At 43.0% G+C, this 22117-nt stretch overlaps 1 protein-coding gene across 2 annotated transcripts in view; it reads left to right on the top strand.

Moving 5' to 3' along the window:
• The window catches only part of CNTN2 (contactin 2), a 430563-nt gene that overhangs the window by 82357 nt on the left and 326089 nt on the right, over positions 1-22117 (top strand). The window contains exon 3 of one of the 2 annotated variants that reach the window (XM_073615820.1): positions 4583-4727. In XM_073615820.1, coding sequence (XP_073471921.1) covers positions 4583-4727 — 145 coding nt within the window. Of the gene's footprint in view, positions 1-4582; positions 4728-22117 lie in introns of those variants that run through there. The other variant, XM_073615821.1, reaches the window with a different exon arrangement.

Below are 22117 nucleotides of genomic sequence, written 5' to 3'. Positions count from 1 at the left end.
TATTTATACTTAGATTCAATTAGACACAGATGGACTCTATTTACTAATTAAATGACTTCTGAATGCAATTGGTTCCACTAGATTTTTGTTAGGGGTATCAGTAAAAGGGGCTGCATACAAATGCAAGCCACACTTTTCACATATTTACAGTATCTCACAAAAGTGAGAAAGGAGATGCCGCTCACAAAGCCTCCGGAACTTAAACAGCTGCTCCCGCCCTACTGTGAAGTTGATTCAGGTGCTGGCTCTGCACAAGTCTATGGAAACAAAGAAGTCCTGGACTGCCGCACTCTGAAGAAAGGCATCTTTATTATAAAGTGTAAAAATCCAATATACAGTCGAATCAAATGGGGACAAAACAGGGAACTATCACTAATGCGTTTCACATCATTAGATGCTTACTTATAGCTCATTAGTAAGCATCTAATGATGTGAAACGCGTTAGTATAGCTCCCTGTTTTGTCCCCACTTAATGTGACTGTATATTGGATTTTCACGCTTTATAATAAAGATGCCTTTCTTCAGAGTGCGGCAGTCCAGGACTTCTTTGTTTCCATCTCACAAAAGTGAGTACACTCCTCACATTTTTGTAAATATTTTATTATAATTTTTCATGTGACAACACTGAAGAAATTACACTTTGCTACAATGTAAAAGTAGTGAGTGTACAGCTTGTATAACAGTGTACATTTGCTGTCCCCTCCAAATAAATCAACACACAGCCAATAATGTCTAAACCACTGGCAACAAAAGTAAGTACACCCCTAAGTGAAAATGTCCAAATTGGGCCCAAAGTGTCAATATTTTGTGTGGCCACCATTATTTTCCAGCACTTCCTTAACCCTCTTGAGCATGGAGTTCTCCAGAGCTTCACAGGTTGCCACTGGAGTCCTCGTCCACTCCTCCATGAAGACATCATGGAGCTGGTGGATGTTAGAAACCTTGCGCTCCTCCACCTTCCATTTGAGGATGCCCCATAGATGCTCAATAGGGTTTAGGTCTGGAGACTCAGTGCTGTCACAAAAGATATAATAAAATATTTACAAAAATGTGAGGGGTATACTCACTTTTGTGAAATACTGTATTTGTAAAAAAAAAAGAAAACCATTTATCATTTTCCTTCCACTTCACAATTATGTGCCACTCTGTGTTGGTCTATCACAAAATCCCAATTAAATAAATTTACGTTTTTCGTTGTAACATGACAAAATGTGGAAAATGTCAAGAGGTATGAATACTTTTTCAAGTCACTGTAAAATTCATAATTTTTTTGGTGTAAAAACTACTCAGAACCCCCAAACATTATACATATTTTTTTAGCAGAGACCCTAGGGAATGAAATAACGGTTGTTGCAATTTATGTCACATGGTATTCGCGCAGTAAATTTTCAACAGCAATTTTTTGGGAAAAATTCCCCTAAATTAATTTTAATGCATGAAAACACAAGAGATAACCCAAATTTTGGTAAGATATAAAATATGATGTTACACTGAGTAAATAGATACCAAACACGTCATGCTTTAAAATTGCACACACTCATGGAATGGCTCCAAACTACAGTACTTAAAAATCTCCATAGGGACCCTTAAAAAATGTTTACAGGTTATCAGTTTAGAGTTACAGAGAAGGTCTAGTACTAGAAATATTGCTCTCACTCTAACGATTACAGTGATACCTCACATGTGTGATTTGAACGCCTTTTATATATGCGGGCACAACCTATGTATTCATTCGCTTCTGTGTGCACGAGGGGATGGGGGCGCTTTAAATTATTTTATTTTTTAATTATTGTTTATTTAGTTTTTTTGTTTTTTAGTTATTTTTACACTTTTCCTTAATTTTTTTAATTTTTTGATCACTTTTCTTCCTATTACAAGGAATTTGAACATCGCTTGTAATAAGAATAAGACATGACAGGTCCTCTCTATGGAGAGATCTAGGGTCTATAAGTCCCCACATCTCTCCTCTATGCTGGAAAGCCTGAGATAAAAATAATAAATCGATCTCAGGCTTTCCAGCAAAAAAAAAATGACAGTGTTTACATTTGCAAGAGCCAGAAGTGACCTCATGACGTCTCTTCCGGCCGCCGGGGGTCATAGGGATGGCCGGAGACCATCTGGTCCACAGCCAGCTCTATGGTAAACCATCACCACCGGCGGATTCGTTCTCCGGCTCCCCAATCGCACGGGAGAGACCAGAGAAGCACCGGTCGGCAACGGGAGGGGGGATGTTCCATCCTGCCCCCTGTAAAAGGAATCAAGAGGCCAAACAGCCACTGAGATGGCTTTTACACTGTAGGTGATCGCGGGCTGAAAAAAACTGATATATGGTTGATGCCTGTTAGTAGAAAACATGATGCCTGTAGCTGCACCCATCATCCAGATATCTTCACTTAAGGTCATATGACGTCCACCCAGGAGAAGTGGTTAATATTAATATAGATGGCCAGCTGTAAAAAAATACAAATGGATCTTGACAAATGGCTCCCTACTATCGGGAGAAATAGCCAAGTTGACTACACGTAATATAGCAGGGGCTTACCAATTATAGAAGTTAGCTTTTGTATTTTTTGTAATATTCTGGCTGATTGCTGCAGGGGTCAGGTTGTGTGTATGACTACTTAATCTGCAGTTGTGTCATACCCTGTGTCTTTGGGTATAAATATCTACAGAGGCTCGACCCCAGAAAGAGACTCTAATGGAAGGAGATCTGTGAGGACCAACTGCTTTGATGTGACTGCTCTTCTTCTTTATGTAAATAAGGGGGTGGTAGTTGCGCTGTGATGGAAGGGGAATGGGGAAAGGGAAAAAAAGGGGGGCTATACTATAGTACATACACAGTAAATGTCCAATAACCTAAATACATGAGTCAAATACATCAAGGAAAGGACTCACAGATGCAAATATATAAATGTAAAAGTATAGATAAGAGCACAGAAAAACACTCAAACCTAATGGTGCATACCAAGAGTGCGAACATCAAAAAATATACAAGCAAGCAGTGCACATGGGTATGTGAATCGACATAGGGGGTGCATAAACCCAGAAAATATCAAGTAAAAATCCCTTTAAACGTGTATCAATATGCTGACACTGTGGGCAGCTGATGGCATGAAAAACGAATAAGTAGTTATCGAAAAAATGATCATAATATAAATCAGTAAAAATATATATATATATAAAAAATATTAAATAGTCCCAGTGGTATGTGATAGTAACACGCCAGCACTTGGCGACTTGCAAACATTATAAATGGTGAATCCAAAATGTAAAAAATGTAACAACAGTCCCACCACCAAATGTGATACTTCTAAATGCAGACCAAATGCTCGTGGTGGAAAGAAGGGGGGTGTTCTTCAGTGGGGGCACCTCCGTGTTCGCAGGCCGCTTACCTTACAGCTGTAAGGTATACAGCATATGTAGTGGAAGACCAGCGAATAGGATAATCCAGTGGTACAATGGGTGACGATGGATGACCCAAAATGCACAAACTGTAGAAATGCAGGACCAATAAGGGCCCAACTAAATGCCCATGATGGCTGTTTGAAATTTTTTTTTATTATACATGAAAACATGTTACTGTGTCAGGATCTGGATTTGAACTTAGAACCAATGTGGTCTCTGGCTGTAGCTCTTCTTGTGCCACCAGAAATGCTAGACAGCTCCCTGCCTGATCCCTTGGACAACATAGCCTTGTATCTTATTTCTTGTGAACCTTGAACTCTTTGCTCCTCGCATGAACTTCCTGATTTAAGTCATGTCTTTGCATGTCCTGATTACAAGATTATTGTGCTCTCTCCAGCCGACATATTGCTCCTTTGTGCACCCGCAGTGGTCCTTATCTTCAATATAAATCGTTACCAACTTTTGGCTTGTTCCTTGGCTATGCGTCCACTCAATCCCAACCTTTGGCTTGTATGCTGGCTACGCTTCTGCCTGATCCCTACTTGTTACATCTGCTACAAAAATCACGCTTTGCCCACCTCCTGGTGGGGCAATCCTGAGGACCACAACCTGGCAATAGCATGCAGTAAAGCCCATCCCCACCATCAGGAGCTCTGGTGAAGACTGGTTGGTGCTTAAGATCCACACCTCGGATGAGCCCATGTCATTCACCAGGGTGACCTACTTGTGTACTTATCCTGCTGGTCAGTAGGAACCTCTACAGGTATAGCAACTGGTCTCCGAGTCTGACCCCAACCGTGACATACTGACAGCCAACATGTGGATGCATGATGGCTTTGTGGTGCCCATGGCAGCCCTTCCACCTTAGAGCTTATATTGGCTATGTAGTCTGCTCCAGCTCACAATAGCTGTGTGTGGCATATGTTTTAATCTTTTTTTTTTTTAACTAACTGTTTGGGGTTTTGTCTGTGCAAACAATTGCTCCTGAAGATGTAAATGCATGCAATGCATACTGCCAAATGTCACCAGGATGAAAAAATGACACAAAAATGTGTATATTTGCCTTGAAAAAGCTGGTATGATATGATGAATACATTTACTAATTTCTTGTCCTGAATAAAAGACATTTTAATTTAATTAGTTCTTTAAATTTTAACAAGATTTGTTTCCCTTTCAGCCTTACAATCTACCAAAGGGCCAGTTGTAAGATATGGTCCAGTATTTGAGGAACAGCCCCAGAACACGTTGTTTCCAGAAGGTTCAGCTGAAGAACAAGTAACCCTCTCATGTCGTACTCGAGCTATTCCCCCAGCCAGCTACAGGTATAATTTAAGGAGTATCTATGCAATGCATCCCTAGCTGAGATATAAAATATAGGAGGCTTTGTAGTATACCAATGTGTTTTGTAACCATATGATAGATCAAGAATTAGGAATATATGTCACACTATAAAGTATGGAAAACGGTTCACAGGACCAAACAGTAGCTATAAATTCCCTTTTTATTGCATGAATTAGTTGATTTTAGCATGCACCTTAGTTATTGAATTGTGCAAAATTTTGAGGGTAAAATTTAATTTAGAAAAGATTATTAATCCTGTTAATAAAGTGAACCTTGGTCAGACAAACTCCTTCCCAGTCAGTTGCTTTGTTGTCCATGACAAACACAGCCTTACCAACTTGGTAATGTCAAAACATTTCTCCTCTCCTTTCCCTGCCTGCCAGTGCTGCTCTCTGGAGAAGGACAGTGTTTGGAAGCCTGCACGGTCTTTACGGCTACTCTTGCCGTGTGGGGCATTTTTTGGATACAGGTGCATTTAAATCCTTACAGCATATCTAAACTCAGAAACACAAAATGTATTTATTGTATATTACCTGTCATTCAATTTTATTTGTAGCACTAACTCTCAGTGGAGCTGCTGGTTTAAAGCGGGCTGTTACCTTCACTCTCGATACCTCTGTTTCACCGGCACCGGGTCTAGGGGTCCCGTTGAGTTTACCTCTGGACGATGTATACACCAAACACTTGAGTATATTTTCCAATGCTTTAATAAACAAGTAACAACGGAAGTAGCAGGAAAGAGGCAGAAAGAAAGTTGCAGGGAAGCTCAAATACCTTTCCTTAGTATTCGTTAGAACATTCTTTGCAATTGAACACTTGTAGTTGAATGCACTCCCCTTGTGGAATTCAATCTTTGCCCGCCTGGATAGGCCTCTCTCACTTGCCTAGCAGCCAGTATGTAGCACGAACAAAAGTCTCTGTCACAGACTTGTTTGGAATAAAACCCGTACGATCCTCTGCCACAGGATGTATTGGTTTGCGATGAATGTCAGACACAGTACTTGAACCTTTAAGCCAGCCTGGCAGTACTATGCAGTAAGACTACTTCAGGATACGCCCTCCAACTGAGTCACCAGGCCCCTCTCCAGACCAGCACTCTGCGTGATCCTTCCATGACGGGTCCTGCCCTGGGATCTCCTCGGTTGTCCAGCTTCTTCACTCAGGATAGACAGCTCAGGACCATTCCTTGGCCACGGTGGTAGGCTCCAGACAAGCCTCTGGACCCACCCCTGCGCCGCAGTATCGTGGGCCCCCCAGACGGAGGACCACAAGGTAGCTCCTTAACGCATACCTGTCGGCCAGGAGGGCCAGCAGGTTGCTGAAAACGAACCCCTAAACATGGCGTCTGTTCCATAAATACCCTCTCCCAGAATGCAACTTGGAGGACTACCTCCACCGAGTTGTCTCCGGGACAGAGGAGCACTCATATGCTTCAACACGTTGCCTTTCCAACACCAGCCCATGGTGACAACAACACCCACCGGCACAGTGTGGAACTTACACGCAACTCAGCTAAGCTGGAACAGAGGCAAATCTAACTTCTCCTAAAAAGTAACCCACAAGATTTACCTATCAGCGGTAGATTAAAAATCTACCAGCGTAACATACTCCCCCCACTACAATAGACGTTGTCCTCAATGTCTGTAAAAAAAAATAGCTCCCAAGCCTGAGAGCAGATATTTGAGCTTAAAACTTGGATAAGGGCAAAGAAGAAGGAAAGACAGTATAGAGATATTACAACAATTTTCTTTTTAACAATATGTTCACATCCGCAAACAAAATCACATTATGACTGTCACAACCCTACTATCTATCTAGCTGAAAATCCTAACAGCTTGATGGAGGATCCAATTGCTCCTAAAAAGAAAACAAATTTAGACACACACTAAATACGTACAATATCCTCAATAACAGTTTGGGAGCAAAGTCTCATTCTAGCAGGAGAATGACACTCTCTTCCCGTATATTTTCTCCTTTTAAAGAAACAAACTAGAGAAACTTTAGAAGTCCATCCCTATATATGTTTAGGTATGCCTTATCTCTAAACGAAAGAAGTCCAGCCAGCAAAAACCCAGCCTTTGATTTAGAAACACAGAGCTGAACACCAAATCTTGACCTCAAAGATCTCTGAACACTGTCACTATCTATCTACATACCCCACAGTTCTTTATCCATAATCACCAGTAGAACCGAGGATCTGGCAATGTCAGTGATTTTCCTTGTTTATCCACTGTGGTAATAAAGTACACAATGTCATCTTTCCCGGGTCTGCAAATGACCACTTTGTCAGCATAAATGTGCCGACCATAATTCCAGTGTAGGAAACATCCACTGAAGCGTTCATCCATAGCAACAGAATATCCAGTTTTTTGCAAAGGCTTAGGCACAGACAAATAGTCCCAAACAGCTTCACTGTACCACAGCTCCCAGTTAGCTTCAATCTCTTGCATAATGTCCTGGGTAACATATGGGAACTCCAAACCATATTCCCTGGCCACACGCTTGTTAAGCATTCTCTGTAAACGTGCAAGTTTGGGCAAGTTTTTTCCCCAAACCAGGGGGCACACAAGAGTTCAATGATTTGCTCACCATAGACCCAACGGGTGTCGGCAACAAAGTAGTAACTTTAGGCAATGTCTCCCCGACAGTACTGTGTGGCTCCACACAAGGTGATGTTCTCCCAGAATTCAGGGCTGTCCATTCTGAGAAAGTCAAGGCAGAAGCAACGTCTTCACCCCGGGCCCATAACAGTTCTTGTGACATTGTCTCAAATAAATCATCATCACCGGAGAGATCCGACATGGAATCTATCTCCGAATCTCTCAACTCTTCTGCTGGCAAATATTTACACAAAGTCCCAGATATATTCCCCTGTGAACTCTCACCCGTTCCTGAGGTGGACTTTTCTGGTTTGGGCAGTCTCTGGGGTAGGCCTTGACCACGGCCGCGGGAAGCCTTTACGTATCCCACCTTCCTCTGGACAGGTACAACAGGAATAGGTGTAGTGGACGCAGAAATCAAGGTAATGTCCGCTGATGAGTCGGTTACCACAGTATCTCTCTCAGGAACACTTTCGGTGACAACAGGCGAAATCACTGCCTGCTGTTCTTTTTCAGCAGTAGTAGCAGCTTCTACTGTGGCAGTACCTGTAGCCCAAGCCATACGATAAGCACGGGGCGACATGGTAGGTTGCTCCACCACAAACAAATATTCTCCACATTGCGAGCAGCGAACAAATGGATGGAGATGTATGACCAGTCCTTCACACTTGTGACAAAGCATGCCCAGTCCTTCAATATCTCCAACTGTATAAAGGACAAACCTCCCCTGCGGTTTCAGATGAATGCCGGTGTCTGTAAGCAAGGTTCCGGTCAGCATAGCACCCGCAGAGGTGCTGGTAGTGAACATCTTAGGCCCCACAGTTGGTTGCATCACCGAAAAAGACATGGCCACACTCTGATCTTCTCAGCATGATCATGAGGCCTCGCTTCTTCTCTGGTGCCAACACACACGCGTCCCACGCGGTATCAAGTAGGCTAGGCTCCTCCCACTTGTTCCTCTGATCACGTAGCTCCCGGGCTTTCACTGGCGCCCGCCGCCTACACAGTCAGAAATAAAGTCCTGCAACTTTTAACCTCTTCTTCTCCTGAGATATTGACAAAGTCCAGCTCTCACCATAAACTCCTGGCAAAACACTTCTCCAGGTTGCGAGAACTGATGGCCAACAAATCCCGAACAAGCCCCCACATGTAGTACTAACTCTCGGTGGAGCTGCTGGTTTAAAGCGGGCTGTTACCTTCACTCTCGATACCTCTGTTTCACCGGCACCAGGTCTAGGGGTCCCGTTGAGTTTACCTCTGGACGATGTATACACCAAACACTTGAGTATATTTTCCAATGCTTTAATAAACAAGTAACAACGGAAGTAGCAGGAAAGTGGCAGAAGGAAAGTTGCAGGGAAGCTCAAATACCTTTCCTTAGTATTCTTTAAAACATTCTTTGCAATTGAACACTTGTAGTTGAATGCACTCCCCTTGTGGAATTCAATCTTTGCCCGCCTGGATAGGCCTCTCTCACATGCCTAGCAGCCAGTAGGTAGCACGAACAAAAGTCTCTGCCACAGACTTGTTTGGAATAAAACCCGTACGATCCTCTGCCACAGGATGTATTGGTTTGCGATGAATGTCAGACACAGTACTTGAACCTTTAAGCCAACCCGGCAGTACTATGCAGTAAGACTACTTCAGGATCCGTCCTCCAACCAAGTTACCAGGCCCCTCTCCAGACCAGCAATCTGCGTTATCGTTCCATGACGGGTCCTCCCCTGGGATCTCCTCGGTTGTCCAGCTTCTTCACTCAGAATAGACAGCTCAGGACCATTCCTCTGCTGCTGTGGTAGGCCCCAGACAGGCTTCTGGGCCCACCCACACGCCGCAGCGATGGGGGCCTCCGGAACGGAGGACCACGAGGTGGTACTCTTAACACATACCTGTCGGCCAGGAGGTGGCTGAAAACGAACCCCTAAACATGGAGTCTGTCCCATAAATACCCCCTCCCAGAATGCAACTCGGAGGACTACCTCCACCGAGTTGTCTCCGGGACAGAGGAGCACTCATACGCTTCAACACGTTGCCTTTCCAACACCAGCCCATGGTGACAACGACACCCACCGGCACAGTGCGGAACTTACACGCAACTCAGCTAAGCTGGAACAGAGGCAAATCTAACTTCACCTAAAAGTAACCCACAAGATTTACCTATCAGCGGTAGATTAAAAATCTACCAGTGCTACATATTTATTAAGACTTTTTTTTCTCTTTATTTTTTACCTGATGACCCCTGTCAGTAACATTTACTGGCTTAGAATGACAACACTCACTTACTGTAATGTATTTATGGAGATGCAGCTAAGATACCCTAGGAGTTAAACCTCTTTCCCTCGCACATTTTTATTGCATGAAACAGCTAAATTACTGCACACATTAAGTACCGTATTTATCGCCGTATAACACGCACAGGCGTATAACATGCACATTTATTTTAAGAGGGAAGTTTCAGGAAAAAAAAAACTTACATTTTAAATAAGGAACTTTGAAGCAAAATAAGGGTCAGTGCCCATCTGCAGCTTCACCATTGCCATCAATGCAGCCTGATCAATGCCCATTTGCAGCCTCACAAGTGGCATCAATGCAGCCTCATCAGTCCACATCAATGCAGCTGCCTCGCCATTGCCATCAATGCAGCAGCCTCACCACTGCCATCAATGCAGCAGCCTCACCATTGCCTTTAATGCAGCAGCCTGATCGATGCCCATCTGCAGCCTAGAGGGGACAGGGAGGAGGGCGGGACGAGCGCCGACAGATTACATACAGTGAGAATCTCCTATGATAGACAGAACAGTGGTTCAATGGTGGCCCAGGAGACGGGACTTCCTATTACAGAGGCCGCCAAGTAAACAGGAAATTCTCACTGTATGTAATCTGACGGAGCCCCTCCCGCCCCCCTCCCTGTCCCCTCCGAGGCAGCTATAATTGAAGTATTGGCGTATAACACGCACACGCTATTTGCACCCAATTTTCATGGTGAAAAAGTGAGTGTTATACGCCAATAAATACAGTAATTGACTTTTTAAAAATTCAAACAAAAAAGTCAGTTCAAAAAAGATTAGTAATAACTTCAGCTCTTGCACCTCCTACCAGAAACATTTTAACATTTCTGCTTTGGGTCTTTTTAATCAGTGATAACCTAATTTAATAGATAGCAAAGTAATAGAATCCTTTTGTTTCTGGTTTATTCAGTGTTATGCCGCGTACACACGATAGGACATTTCCGACAACTAAATCCATGCATTTTTTCCGATGGATGTTGGCTCAAACTTGTCTTGCATACACACGGTCACACAAATCTTGTCGGTAATTCCGAACGTCAAGAAGGCGGTGACGTACAACACGTATGATGAGCCAAGAAAAATAAAGTTCAATAGCCAGTGCGGCTCTTCTGCTTGATTCCGAGCATACGTGGAACTTTGTGCGTCGGAATTTTGTACACACGATCGGAATTTACAACAACGGATTTTGTTGTCGGAAAATTTAAGATCCAGATCTCAAATTTTGTATGACGGAAATTCCGATGGAAAATGTCCGATGGAGCCTACACTTGGTCGGAATTTCCGACAACAAGCACCCATCGAACATTTTCCATCAGAGAATCCGACCGTGTATACAGGGCATTAGTTTGAACTAAATAATGTTGTTTTGGATATACTGTTACTGTATAATTTGTCTTCTTTAAATTGACATTAAAATTATAATTCTAGTAATAAGCATTTAAAGTTAATGAAAGAAAGTTTTTTTTAACTTCTGTGTTCTTTAATGTGACGCTAAGAAATTAACAAAAAAACCCCCAAAAAAGGTAAATTGTAATAGAAAAATAGGTATAAAAGTCATCAGGAAAATAATAATATTAGGAGAGGGGAGAAGGGGAATAAGAAGTTCATTACTTAATAGCAGGGGGGCTCTTTAGGCAAAGTAGGAGGTTGCCTAAGGCCTCGCGGCCGCCTAATTTTACACATTACCCCAGTTTTGAGGGACAGGGGACATTAATGCTGCTGTGCTTAGGCAGCGTTAAGAACCTGGTCTCCCTTGAGAGGGCCTTGCGGCAGCCGAACGGCTAATTTTCAGGGTGTCAGTGTACTACTAGGGTCACAAAGGTCGCACTTGCGACTGGGTCCTGGTATTCCAGCACTGTAGAGGGGGCCCCAAGCAGTTTTGCCAGTTCTGGAGCCGGCCGACAGGGGGTCCGCTGCAGAACATGTGAAAGCATCCCACTGCGGGATCATAATAAAGGGTCCAGGGCTCGGATCGGGGGGGGGGCTTTCATTTTTTTTTGCACAGGGGCCCTGAAGGTTCTGGTTATGCCTCTGCTGGTGTAGGCAGCGTTGTGTGCAGGCAGTGTTAAGAGAAAAAATAGGGGGGAAATACAGCGTTGTGTAGAATGAAACTGTGTATAGCAGCTAACACAACTTTGGACTAAAAGTGATACTTATTGGTGTATAAAAGTGTAGCGCTAATACAAATATAACAAATTAGAAGAGAACCCTCCTGTATAGAAAGGAGGGGTATACATAAAGTGCAGAAAGAAATACTTTGATTAGAGTTAGTGACTAAAACCCAAACAAACCATGCTACATTAGCAACATGATAGATGGAAAGATTGAAATAAAAATTATAAAAACTAATAAGATCAGTGAATGATAGCTAGATGCATGAATAAGCTCATACCACAGCAAGTATTACATATGAAGACCAAAATTGGCACATAAATAAAATAAAATAAAAAAGTCCAAAATTGCTAAATGTGTTCACATATGGTAGATATTTCAAAGGATTGTATTCACACCAGTAAACAAGAGGAGGCTTACCAGATGTCAATGACCTGGAAAGGCTTACGCCCCCTACAGTAGGTCATATAGGCTTGTAAGTCAAATGACTTGATGGGTAAACCAGACTAGGCTGGCGCAGCAGATCTTGAATCAAAAAGCCGACTTAAACGTAGACGTTAGAGGTCATCAGATTGAAGGTAACATTCCAATAGGTGAAAACTTGGTGTTCAAAGGTCATGCAGAGATAAATGAAAAATTCCCATAGCGTGATACTGTTTGAATACATTTTATTTAAAAGAGAGGTAATACACTCACATGTTAGAGGATCATCAATTAGGCTCGATAGATACAAGAACAAAAAGCGGTATATGTATGTGGGTCCACCCGACGCGCGTTTTAACTAATAAGCCGTCTTCTGGGGTGCGGACCCCACATACACCACCGCTTATAAATCATTACTGACCCGACACAAACAATGCATAATACCGGAAGTGAACGTTAATTGCGTCACTTCCAGTTGTTAGTCAGAAGTGTAAAACAGGAATATCTATTAAAAAATATAAATATGCATAGAAGGTAGAAAAATATATGTATATATGTGCCACACAAACAAGTTATAAGTGTGAACAAAATCTGTAAGACAAATGGTGGAGAGCGGGTCCAAGCCTCGTTATGAGGCTGACTCAAAGCATCGCCGTATCTACTCTCCATAGCATAATAGCCAGGAGATAGAGCCAAGCCTCACCTTAAGTTGAAACACACAGCGCGGCCATTCACAACGTCATGAACGTTGCAGCGCAAGGTCTCTGGACTAAACCAGACCTCGATGTGGGCGCCGGCACATGACTGGATTACACAAAGTCACATGACACAGCCGCCAGAGACGCAGCCGCATTACAGACACCAGCGCCCACATCTAGATACCAACCAGAGGAACAGAAGGCCACTAGATGGCGTTAAAGAAAAATTTATGTAAATGAATGGGATTTTGTATATAAATGGATATACACAAAAATATATGTAAATGAATGGGATTTTTTATACAGTCAGGTCCATAAATATTGGGACAGCAACACAATTCTAATCTAATTTCTAATTTTGGCTCTATACACCACCACAATGGATATGAAATGAAACAAACAAGATGTGCTTCAACTGCAGACTTTCAGCTTTAATTTGAGTGTATTTACATCCAAATCAGGTGAACGGTGTAGGAATTACAACAGTTTGTATATATAGCCTCCCACTTTTTAAGGGACCAAGAGTAATGGAACAGATTAACAATCATCCATCAAACTTTCACTTTTTAATACTTGGTTGCAAATCCTTTGCCGTCAATTACAGCCTGAAGTCTGGAATGCATAGACATCACCAGACGCTGGGTTTCATCCCTGGTGATGCTCTGTCAGGCCTCTACTGCAACTGTCTTCAGTTCCTGCTTGTTCTTGGGGCATTTTCCCTTCAGTTTTGTCTTCAGCAAGTGAAATACATGCTCAATCGGATTCAGGTCAGGTGATTGACTTGGCCATTGCATATCATTCCACTTCTTTCCCTTAAAAAACTCTTTGGTTGCTTTCGCAGTATGCTTCGGGTCATTGTCCATCTGCACTGTGAAGCACCGTCCAATGAGTTCTGAAGCATTTTGCTGAATATGAGCAGATAATATTGCCTGAAACACTTCAGAATTCATCCTGCTGCTTTTGTCAGCAGTCACATCATAAATAAATACAAGAGAACCAGTTCCATGGGCAGCCATACATGCCCACGCCATGACATTACCACCACCATGCTTCACTGATGAGGTGGTATGCTTTGGATCATGAGCAGTTGCTTTCCTTCTCCACACTCTTCTCTTCCCATCACTTTGGTACAAGTTGATCTTGGTCTCATCTGTCCATAGGATGTTGTTCCAGAACTGTGAAGGCTTTTTTAGATGTTGTTTGGCAAACTCTAATCTGGCCTTCTTGTTTTTGAGGCTCAGCAATGGTTTACATCTTGTGGTGAACCCTCTGTATTCACTCTGGTGAAGTCTTCTTTTCATTGTTGACTATGACACATATACACCTACCTCCTGGAGAGTGTTCTTGATCTGGCCAACTGTTGTGAAGGGTGTTTTTTTCACCAGGGAAAGAATTCTTTGGTCATCCACCACAGTTGTTTTCCGTGGTCTTCCGGGTCTTTTGGTGTTGCTGAGCTCACTGGTGCATTCTTTCTTTTTAAGGATGTTCCAAACAGTTGATTTGGCCATACCTAATGTTTTTGCCATCTCTCTGATGGATTTGTTCTGTTTTTTCAGTCTAATGATGGCTTGCTTCACTGATAGTGACAGCTCTTTGGATCTCATATTGAGAGTTGACAGCAACAGATTCCAAATGCAAATAGCACACTTGAAATGAACTCTGGACCTTTTATCTGCTCCTTGTAAATGGGATAATGAGGGAATAACACACACCTGACCATGGAACAGCTGAGCAGCCAATTGTCCCATTACTTTTGGTCCCTTAAAATGTGGGAGGCACATATACAAACTGTTGTAATTCCTACACCGTTCACCTGATTTGGATGTAAATACCCTCAAATTAAAGCTGAAAGTCTGCAGTTAAAGCACATCTTGTTCGTTGCATTTCAAATCCATTGTGGTGGTGCATAGAGCCAAAAAGATTAGAATTGTGTCGATGTCCCAATATTTATGGACCTGACTGTGTATAAATAGATGAGATTTTTTAATGCATTGTTCAATACGGGGCCATCAATTACAAATTATTTTTATTTTACTTTGAAAATTACATCCATTACATGCAACGAAGTAAAATATTATATGGGGGCGTGGTCTGGACATGGCCGTGTAAGGACGTGTTGCGGAGGAGCTCTCGGTCCGTCCCGGCCTTTCCTGCCCTTAAATCAACATATACACCAGGGAATAACGGCATGTACTCTGCTGGAAGACGCAGAGGGAAGAGCGGCAGGCAGCACAAGAGACCATCTCCCAAACCACAGCAGAACGGAGCAATATACCAGTACTTCCCTGGTTCCCGAGACTCATCCCCAGCTCCTAAGATGGCGCCACGAGACCCGGCAGACAAGTGAGTACGGCACAGCGCTGCTCTCAGACACCATCTATGGCCCTCAGCAATCTAGATAAGGACATAGGCACTCCTGAGGTGTTCCACTGTGAATCACAAGAACGGCAAGACTTACTTACTACACCCCTTACCCTGCATGCAGATGCGGAGCTGAGAGCACTGCTGCAGGCCCTGCCAACCAGAGCTGACTTTGAATCTCTGGCCAACAGATTAGAAGCCTCCCACCGCAGGGACATACTGAGCGCATGGAAACAGGGGAAGCAACTGTGACTGATCTAGCAAAACGCTTAAAACGAGTGGAAGAGACAGAAACTACTCAAGCTATGTCAGTATTAACCCAACAACTGCATTTGGAGGAGATTGAGGAACAACCTGCGAATTAGGGGTTTGTCAGAAGCCACTGGCACAGAAGACCTAGCAGCCTCTGCTATAGCCATATTCAGGGACATAGCCAGATCTGACTTCCCAGCCAACATGTCGTTCGATCGGATCCACAGGGCTCTGGGACCACGATCGACTGATCCAAATCGCCCGAGCGACGTGATCTTCAGGATCCATCAGTATATCCACAAAGAAGTCATTTTGAGAAAAGCTTGGGAGGTGAGAGAGGTGGAATTTGACGGAGCTACTATACAAATTATGCCAGATCTTTCGAGAGCCACCTTACAGCACAGAGCAATGCTGAAACCGGTACTTGAACTAGCTCAACATGCGGGCATCACTTATCGCTGTAGCGGTTACTTTCAAGAAGCAATCACAATTTTTTACCCTGCAATCACCTGCGGAGCTCCCTGCACTGTTCGATTTCCTGGAGGCAGACCCGGTAGAGGTTCCAGACTGGCTCCAATTGATCCCGAGATTCACCCAACGTTCAGGGGGGACAAATCAACGGAGATCACGCTCGCAGAGACCACAAAGGAGCCATTGCAGTTCCCGCATTACCTCGCCAGAAGAAATCAGGGAAACCTAGTGGTGGTCGTCACGGTGGTGAGAGTTTCTGCACTAAATCACATGTCTTGATACCCTACCCCAAGTGCAATCCTAGTTATACCACTCTTAATGGTCTTCCTGTTGGGCCCTTCTGACATTTTGTTACGGGTAGCTGCCGCCACTCCCCTCCGGTGAATTATGAGAGACAATAACCCACCTTCCTCATTACTCCCCTAGATTTAGCTGAACTAGTAATACTGCATACGGTTGGGGGTGTAGACATTGAGAGGGAAATATCGGTTGGATCTCTGATAGGCAGAGATCAGGGACGCCTGCTTAAATGCAAATACCTATGATGTCTCTCTACCTAGTGTAATGGGCATCTAACGTAAGCTCCGGTTGGGGTTCTATGTGGCAGCCCCCCACATAGGGATTTATACACCATCCCTCCATACTGCAGAGACACTTTGCAGGAGATCCCTATAAAAGCTAAATACAGATCTGACAGAACGAGCAGGATCCAAGAAGGCCGTTTAACCGGGAGTCTCAGAGCTACGGGACAGCAATCGTGAAGAGAATACTTACCTGCTCTGATGGAGACACTGGGGACATTGGGCCCTGTGAATACATAGGCATACAGGAAAATGTCACTCAGTCATAATATTGCCCATCCCGTCTCCCCCCCCCCCCTTTTTTTTCCTTTTCTCTTAAAATGTTATATCAAGGTTGGAATGTCTGTTGAACTATAGTATTTAGGGGGAAAGGTTAAGCCAATGCTGGGAGATGAGACCTCAGGACATGTCAGTACATTATGGTCAGAATCTCTGAACCTTGTTTGTCCTTTCTATGGAACAGATATCCAGCCTATCTATCCGTCAATTAGGGGGAATTAATCAGAGGATATTTAATATGCTCTATAGACCACTCAACAGTCAACCTTATGGGCCTGGGGGTCACTCAACTGTGGGGTGTCAATTTTGAGGGGAATGTACACTAAACTTGAGTCCACGTCTCAATATTTCTGACGGATAGAGATGGCAATAAATATCTGTCTCAATCGAGACCAGACGAGTTCAAGAGAAGGCGGAAATGATACTCATGTTACGCTAGGGGGGCCCGTTTGAGGTTTTCAGTTAATTAACTCAGGATCTAAGTTTTAGCACTGGGGCTAGGCTGGATTACACAAGGGACATGTATAGATGGTTACTTGTTGCTTGACTATGTTTTTTTTTTTCTTTTTTGTTACGTTTTTATATATTTGAGATGTTACATGCCAAAACTATACCTTAGGATGGGGGGGTGGGGCGGATCTGGGTTAGTTCCCATGGTCATAGTCTAACCTCATCCCCAATAGGCTGAAACACCTTCCCGGTGATAACTGGAGTGTGTTTCCTTGCAAAGATTTGCACGCAATTGTTTTTTTTGACAAATAATACTAGAAAAGACAATCCGCTGTCTCGATTGTCCAATCTATTTCTTCTTGAACTTTTTCTGCTCTTCTTTCTCTCTCCCTTTTCCCCTCTAACTGCTATCTTTGGTCCTTCTTTTTCGATACTAAATCCTTACCTATCATATCCACTTCCCCTCTCCCTACAACCTAGGCTTTTGACACGGGCGTGATGGACCAAATCACTATTTTTTCGCTGAACGCTAAGGGGTTGAATGTACCTGAGAAACGGCGCATGCTCTTGAATGATCTCAAAAGAGCTAGAGCAGACATAGCGTTTATTCAGGAAACCCATTTTAAAACAGGTGCACCAATGTGTCTGAAAAACCGATACTTTCCACTCACTTATCATGCCACAAACCCTTCAGCCAAATCCAAAGGAGTTTCTATACTCCTTGCAGAGAAAGTGCCATGGACTTGCCGGGACACTAGAATCGACACTGAAGGGAGGTATGTGTTCCTCAAAGGGCTTATAGGCGACGTGTTAGTGACTTTAGCTACAGTCTACGTACCAAATGACAGACAAGACACCTTCATACGCAAAACACTGACTGGTCTGATGAACTTTACTGAAGGACAGCTGATTCTAGGTGGCGATTTTAATATCCCCCTGAATCCAACGGTAGACACTTCCTCCGGTGCCTCTTCTCTGCGGGCAGGCTTACATAACCGCATCACTCGGGCTCTCCATGAGGCCAGACTGATAGACGTGTGGAGGCTTTTGAACACGGGGGAAAGGGATTACACGTTCTTCTCGCCCCCACACAAAACATACTCGCGCATTGACTTTTTCCTGTTACCACATAGCTAACTAGAGGCAGCGGACGTGGCTACCATAGGTACCATAACATGGTCAGACCATGCACCCATCACTTTACACTACTCCCTCTCACAGACCGCGATGACTAAAGCAAAATTTTGGCGGCTGAATGAAAGTTTACTACAGAATCCCACGGTGCTATCTGACGTCACCAAAGAACTTAACCAATACTTTCTAACTAATGATATCGACAACTGTGACCCTGGGATACTTTGGGAAGCCCACAAGGCGGTGATTAGAGGGGTCCTGATTAAACATGGAGCGTATATTAAAAAAGAAAGGGAGAAACAATTATTGCAGCTCCTACAGAAAACTCATGACTTGGAAAGGGCACATAAGAGGAACCCGACATCTATACTAGAAACAGAACTTCTGGTTGTACGTAGACAGACAGTTGATCTACTACAATATCAGGCAAAAGCAGCACTACAATCCTGTAGGAAAATTACATATGAGTCGGGGAATAAATGTGGGAAACTTCTCGCTAGAGCAGTTAGGCAGCAGAGACTTCGTGCATATATCCCCCAAATCATTTCCACGTCAGGACAGAGGACGGTATTACCCGCTCAAATCGCCAATGAATTTAAAACTTTCTACTCCTCCCTATATAACCTTCTGAAACCACATACGAATGACACCGCAGTAGAGGACTATCTTTCTCAATCCAATCTTCCCAAACTGTCAGAGGAAAGTATAGCTACCCTAGAAGAACCCATCACATTGACAGAATTAAAGTGTGCTATTAAAAGTATGAAACCCGGTAAAGCGCCTGGACCAGACGGACTTACCCTCCAATATTAGCAGACATTACTCCCGGTTTTAAGCCCATACATGTTAAAACTCTTTAACAACCTCATAGAGGGGGGGAATTTACAGAGGGACACCTTAAGTGCTCACATCTCCCTCATACCCAAGGAGGGAAAGGATCCGTCTGCCTGTGGTAGTTACAGGCCTATATCTCTGTTAAACATAGATCTTAAACTCCTCACTAAAATATTAGCCAACAGATTATCCCACCACATGACAGATTTGATACACCTCGACCAGGTGGGTTTTGTCCCCACACGTGAGGCTAGGGACAACACCACCAAAGTCCTCAACCTGATACATAGAGCCACAGTGACTAAGACACCGTGCGTCTTTCTCAGCACGGATGCTGAGAAAGCTTTTGACCAAGTGAGCTGGGAATTTATGACATCAGTCCTTAAACACATAGGACTAGGCAGACAGATGCTGCAATGGATCTCTAATATTTATTCCATACCGACAGCCAGGGTCAAAGCTAATGGAGTCTTATCTGAATATTTTACCATTTCTAATGGTACCAGACAGGGGTTCCCATTGTCACCCCTTCTTTTTGACCTGGTACTTGAACCATTCCTAAATACGATACGCAGAAACCCAGATATTACGGGAATCACTATAGATCAAAGGCACTATAAGATCTCTGCATATGCAGATGATCTCCTGTTTTCTCTGACCAACCCGACCATTTCCCTTCCTAACTTAATCAAAGAATTTCAGAGATATGGGAACATATCTAATCTCAAAATTAACTTTGACAAGTCGACAGCGATGAGTATTAACATGACGATAGAAAAACTGGCCCCTCTGAAAACTAACTTCAACTTTAAATGGTCCGACAGTCACTTTACCTACTTAGGAACAAATATACCTAGAGATCTGAAACGCACATTTGATCTGAATTTCCCACCAATGCTATCCAAAGCAAAAGAGCTGTTGGAAGAGTGGGGAAAGGGTCTTCACTCTTGGTTCGGGAGATGCAATCTCATTAAAATGTGCATTCTCCCGAAATTTTGTATATTTGTTTCAAGCTCTGCCAATTAGGATTCCCACCACTTTTTTCAGACAAATACATTCTCTGTTTACAAAATTTGTATGGTCACATTCGAAACCTAGACTACAAAGACACTACCTGACTCTACCGAAACTCCATGGAGGGCTTGCCCTCCCTGACGCCAAACACTATTATCAAGCAGTACACTTAGGAAGGATCATTGACTGGAACAGACATGAACGAACCAAACTATGGGTTCAGGTGGAATGCGCCCAGGGAAGTGTCCCGCTAAAAGGAGCAGTCTGGTGCTATGATCAGCTTCCTCGGGACATGACATCACACCCGATTATAGGAGCCACGTTGTCGGTGGGCTCAATAATACTGAAGAATACTTCTCTGACATCAAGGCAGTCTCCTCTGTTTCCTATTCTGGGCAATCCGGCATTCAAACCAGGAATAGACCGCTCAGAATATGAGGGGTTATGGGCGGCGGGTAAAGATTGCGCATTACACTATGTGGATGGGGATCACTGGATCTCAATTCAATCACTGATGAACGATAGTGGAGGATTTCAGTTACCATTCTGGAAAGCAATCCGTTTACATCATTTTATTCACTCTCTACCAGACCCCACACACTTTGAAAGGAAATTGACGACCCTAGAAGAATATTGTAGAGCTGAAGGTACATTGTCTCAGATACTTTCCAAAACGTACTCTCTGCTCAACACACCTGCGGAACAACCGGTCCTTCGGTTCCTGCAGAAATGGGAAACTGACCTACAGTGTAGTTTTACAGCTATACAACACAAAACATTCTTCAATTTTCCCTGAAATCGTCCATCTGCACAAAAATTCAAGAGACAAATTATAAAATTCTGACTAGATGGTATTATACACCTCAATTGCTACATAAAATTTTCCCTAACACATCTGACAGGTGCTGGAGGTGTCATGCAGACAAAGGGACACTTTTACATATTTTTTGGACCTGCCCACTTTTACAAACTTTCTGGATGTCAATCGAGAAAATTATTAAGAAATTCACAAACCATATAACTCAGAGAGATCCCGCAAGCTTCCTGCTACACGCCACCTCAATCTCGGCTCGGTCATACAAGAAATCAGTAGTTAGACATTTGCTCAATGCAGCAAAGTCCTGTATCCCTGCCTTGTGGAAACAAAATCTACCCCCCTCTGTGGGAATGTGGTTACGCAGAGTGGAAGACACAAACAAGACAAACATTCCAAAGTCTAGTTATCCTGGAATATATTCATTTTGTCCGATGAGGGACAAACCTTACTAAATTCCTAAAAGTCACATTAATACAGATTTACTTTGGGACAGAATCCCTATACAGTCCATCACGCTCGTTTTGAATATATACCTTTCCCCCCTCTATTCTTTCTATACTTTCTATTTGTTTCACGTACCCATTTCTTCAAGTAATGGTTTAGTATTCAGTCAATAGACGGCCGTCCATTACCATCAGTTATGTTGGGGTTATGCAGTAGCGGACAGCCTGTGGGAATATGCCAATTAAAAAGTATAATAATGGTACATAGATCTATTTAGGTGGCCAGAAGTGGCCTGTGGACCAATTGGTATAGTTATTTGTGATATGTTATCCTCGCTAAAAACAGAATAAGAGCTGTTTATTGAAAACATGTACATCTGCTGTATCCGTTATAATGTTGAAACTGACCATTGTTGTACAATACCCTCATGGTACTCTTTTCTCTTTTCCTAAACATTTTCAATAAAAAACTTTATATTTGAAAAAAAAAAAATATTATATGTAGAATATCCCAATTTCCATGGAAAAATTATTTTTTTTTTTTTTACTTGTAGAGTTATATTCACAATCCAAAGAATATACTTTAGATATATCCTGTATTGATAGAAATGGGA

This window comes from Aquarana catesbeiana, linkage group LG02, assembly GCF_042186555.1.
Source record: "Aquarana catesbeiana isolate 2022-GZ linkage group LG02, ASM4218655v1, whole genome shotgun sequence".
Classification (NCBI taxonomy): domain Eukaryota; kingdom Metazoa; phylum Chordata; class Amphibia; order Anura; family Ranidae; genus Aquarana; species Aquarana catesbeiana.
The sequence above is the reverse complement of the archived record's forward strand: the minus strand, read 5'-3'. Positions and strand labels throughout refer to the sequence as shown.